Here is a 4,326-nt window from a genome sequence, read left to right as displayed (position 1 = left end):
AAAAAAAAAAAAAAAAAAAAATACCTTTTTAGTTGTGACATGCTTTCATCCAAATTTAACTGAGTGTCCTGTAATTTGTCTGGCAATCCTATTTCAAGGCTTCCCATTAAATTCCAGTCCCCAGTCTCCGCCACGCCTTACTGGCTCTCATTCTCAGCAAGTTTCATTCTACTACATTCCTCGCCAGTGTTTTCCTAAACGGCAGCTTTAGGCGGTACATGAATCACTGTTGTTAAGACCTCGTCTCTGGCTCAGTCCTGGAGCTGAATCCTAGCTCCAACCGCTTTGCTAATTTCTTTTAAAACTGTCTAGTCAGAACTTAATCATTTTATTGCACGTGTTTTTACAGTTGCCTTCTGTTTATGTCAAGTTATAGTGAATTCCCAGATTTCTTTTAAAAATAGACTTAATCTGTCCGTCTGTTCCGGCGCGCGTAATCGCCAGGGACACGTGCATTCACCCAGTTAAGAGTCGCCGGTGGCGGTAGCGATGGACGCTCTGGATAGGGTAGTAAAGCCCAAAACGAAAAGAGCCAAGAGATTCCTTGAGAAGAGAGAACCGAAACTCAATGAAAATATTAAAAATGCCATGCTGATTAAAGGGGGAAATGCAAATGCAACAGTGACACAAGTACTTAAAGATGTGGCTGAAGTGCAATGGTGCCATCTTGGCTCACTATAACCTCTGCCTCCTGGGTTCAGTATGCACTGAAAAAACCATACAGTGTACTGTATAAAAAGAAAAATATTACAAGACCTTTTGAGGATCAGACATCACTGGAAGTCTTTTCAAAGAAGTCAGATTGTTCTTTATTCATGTTTGGCTCCCATAATAAGAAGCGGCCAAATAATCTAGTCATAGGTCATATGTATGACTACCATGTGCTGGATATGATTGAATTAGGTATTGAGAATTTTGTCTCTCTAAAAGACATTAAGAACAGTAAATGCCCTGAGGGAACAAGACCCATGTTAATATTTGCTGGTGATGATTTTGATGTAACAGAAGATTATAGAAGACTAAAAAGTCTTCTTATTGATTTCTTCAGAGGCCCCACAGTATCAAATATCCGCCTGGCTGGATTAGAGTATGTTCTGCACTTCACTGCACTGAATGGGAAGATTTACTTTCGAAGCTATAAGCTGCTGTTGAAAAAATCTGGTTGCCGAACACCACGGATTGAATTGGAAGAGATGGGACCCTCATTGGATCTGGTTCTGCGGAGGACACACCTGGCATTGGATGACCTTTATAAATTATCTATGAAAATGCCAAAAGCTCTCAAGCCAAAGAAGAAGAAAAATATCTCCCATGATACTTTTGGCACAACTTATGGAAGGATTCATATGCAGAAGCAATACCTAAGCAAACTACAAACCAGGAAAATGAAGGGGTTGAAGAAGCCACCTGCAGAAAGGATAACAGAAGACCAGGAGAAAAAGTCAAAAAGAATTTTAAAAAATTGATGGAACTTAAAAAAAAAAAAAAATAGACTTAATCTTTAAAAACATGAAGAAAAGTCATTGAATAATACAGATGGTAAGTGGAAATGGCAACAGTCCTAAGGCAGCTTCTGAAATGATTAAAGGTTAAGAAATACTGTCCTGTTCCCATGCTGGGAGTCAACACAGATCAGCACGGTGCTGACTGAAACAATGTGCTCCTTTTTGTGGCCCTGGTTTCAGGAGGGACCTTCAAAACTCAGAGGGTGCCTAGAGGAGGAGGGAAAGCTCAAGGATGTGTAGCTGTTTCACTTGGGAGCTGTGGCGAAACGGCCCAAAGCAGATGTATCAAGACAGGGGAACTGAAATACAGAAGGAGATTAATTCATGCAGAACTGGCTGTACAGGAGACCAGAGTTTTATTTATTTATTTATTTATTTATTTATTTTTTTAGATGGAGTTTCCCTCTCGTTGCCCAGGCTGGAGTGCAATGGTTCGGTCTCGGCTCACCGAAACCTCTGCCTCCCAGGTTCAAGAGATTCTCCTAGGATTACAGGCATTCGCCACCATGCCCGGCCTCATAATTTTATTATTACTCAAATTAATCTCCCCAAAATTTCAGGGATTGGAGATTTTAAGGATAATTTGGTGGGTAGAGGCTGGGGAAGTGGGGAATGCTAACTGGTCAGGTGGGAGATGAAATCCTAGGGAGCTAAAGCTGTCCTCCTACACTGAGTCAGTTTCTGGTTGGGAGCTACAAGACCAGATGAGCCAGTTTATCGATCTGGATGGTGTCAGCTGATCCATCAAGTACAGGATATGCAAACTATCTCAAGCACTGACCTTAGGTTTTGCTGTCACCTAAAATATTATCCCCAGGAGCAATTTGGGGAGGTTTAGAATCTTGCAGCCTCCAGCTACATAACTCCAAAGCCATAATTTCTAATCTTCTGGATAATTTGTTAGCCCTGCAAAGGCAGTCTAATCACCAGGCAGGAAGAGGGTTTATTTTGGGAAAGGGCTGTTATTGTCTTTGTCTTAATCTATAAACTAAGTTCCTCCCAAAGTTAGTTTAGCCTATGCCCATATATGAACAAATACAGCTTGGAAGTTAAAAGCAAGATGGAGTCAGTTAGGTCAGGTCTCTTTCACTGTCATAATTTTCTCAGTTATAATTTGTACAAAGGCAGTTTCAGCGGTGAGGCTGTCAGAGACATATTTTGAACCAGAGCAACTCCACCTTGAATAGGGCTGGGCTGCATTCCCAGGGTGTTAGGCATTGTTAGTCGCAGGAGGAGATAGGAGGTTGGCACAAGATACAGGTCACAAAAACCTTGCTAATAAAACAGGATGCCGTAAAGAAACTGGCCAACACACACCAAAACCAAGATGGCTATGAAAATGACCTCTGGTCGTTCTGACTGCTCATAATACACAAATCATAGTACATTAGCATGCTAAAAGACACTCCCACCAGAGCCAAGACAGTTTACAAATGCCATGGCAACATTCGGAAGTTACCCTATATAGTCTAAAGGGAGGAGGAACCCTCAGTTCCCAGAAATCCCTTCCCCATTCCCAGAAAATCCATGAATAATTCATCCCTTGTTTAGCATATAACCAAGAAGTAACTCTAAGTATACTCAGTTGATCAGTCTATGCCGCTGTTCTGCCAATGAGGAGCCAATCTTTTATTCCTTTACTTTCTTGATAAATTTGGTTTCTCTTTACTCTGTGGACTCACCCTGAATTCCTTCTTGCACAAGATCCAAGAACCCTCTCTAGGGGTCTGGATTGGGACCCCTTTCCGGTAACAAGAATACCTAAGTGGGACAGGGAGATGTCTATATATGGTGGTGGAGAAGGATATAGGAAGTAAAGAAGACAGAAGAGGGGACAGCCCAGAGCAGGTGGCTTAAGAGCACAGCTCCTGGAGCAAAGAAAGGATGGAAGGCAGAGGGAGGTTTTTGACCCAAAAGAAGTATTAATTTTTCAGTGGATAGAAAAGGAAACTTCCTGCCAGTTGTAGTGTCTCACGTCTGTAATCACAGCACTTTAGGAGGCTGAGGCAGGAGGATCTCTTGAGCCCAGGAGTTTGAGATTGGCTTGTACAACATAGTAAGATCCTGACTCTACTAAAAATAAAAAAATATATATGTCAAACATGGTGGCTCACACCTGTAAATCCCAGCACTTTGGGAGGCCAAGGCAGGTGGATTGCCCAAGGTCAAGAGTTCGAGATCAGCCTGGACAACATGGTGAAACCCCACCTCTACTAAAATTACAAAAATTAGCCAGGTGTGGTGGTGTCAACCTATAGTCCCAACTACTTGAGAAGCTGAGGCAGGAGAACCACTTGAACCCGGGAGGCAGAGGTTGCAGTGAGCTGAAATGATGTCACTACACTTGAGCCTGGAAAACAGAGCAAGACTCTGTCTCAAAAAAAAAAAAAAAAAGAAAAAGAAAAGAAAAAAAATCAAAAAAAATGGCTGGGCACAGTGTCTCATGCCCATAATCCCAGCACTTTGGGAGGCCAAGGGGCAGGTGGATCACCTGAGGTCAGGAGTTCAAGACCAGCCTGGCCAACATGGTGAAACCCCGTCTCTACTAAAAATACAAAAATTAGCCAGCAATAATGGTGGGTTCCTATAATACCAGCTAAGTCAAGAGATTCAGGTGGGAGAATCACTTGAACCCAGGAGGCAGAGGTTGCAGTGAGCCAAGATCGCGCCACTGCACTCGAGCCTGGGCCACAAGAGCAAAAATTCTGCCGGGCGTGGCGGCTCACGCCTGTAATCCAAGCACTTTGGAGGCCAAGGTGGGCGGATCACCTGAGGTCAGGAGTTCCAGACCAGCCTGATCAACATGGTGAAACCCCATCTT

At 43.0% G+C, this 4,326-nt stretch overlaps 1 protein-coding gene across 1 annotated transcript; it reads left to right on the top strand.

Annotated features, from left to right (window-relative positions):
* Positions 1 to 414: 414 nt before the first annotated feature.
* LOC108302293 (ribosome production factor 2 homolog) lies at positions 415 to 1,481 on the top strand. The gene is made up of 2 exons (XM_017525878.2): positions 415 to 645; positions 702 to 1,481. Exons 1-2 carry the CDS (start codon positions 490 to 492, stop codon positions 1,464 to 1,466), a joined length of 921 nt encoding a protein of 306 aa, XP_017381367.1. The 5' UTR covers positions 415 to 489; the 3' UTR covers positions 1,467 to 1,481.
* Positions 1,482 to 4,326: the final 2,845 nt, after the last annotated feature.

The sequence above is a fragment of the Cebus imitator genome, unplaced genomic scaffold, assembly GCF_001604975.1.
Source record: "Cebus imitator isolate Cc_AM_T3 unplaced genomic scaffold, Cebus_imitator-1.0 Scaffold39, whole genome shotgun sequence".
NCBI lineage: Eukaryota > Metazoa > Chordata > Mammalia > Primates > Cebidae > Cebus > Cebus imitator.
The sequence above is the reverse complement of the archived record's forward strand: the minus strand, read 5'-3'. Positions and strand labels throughout refer to the sequence as shown.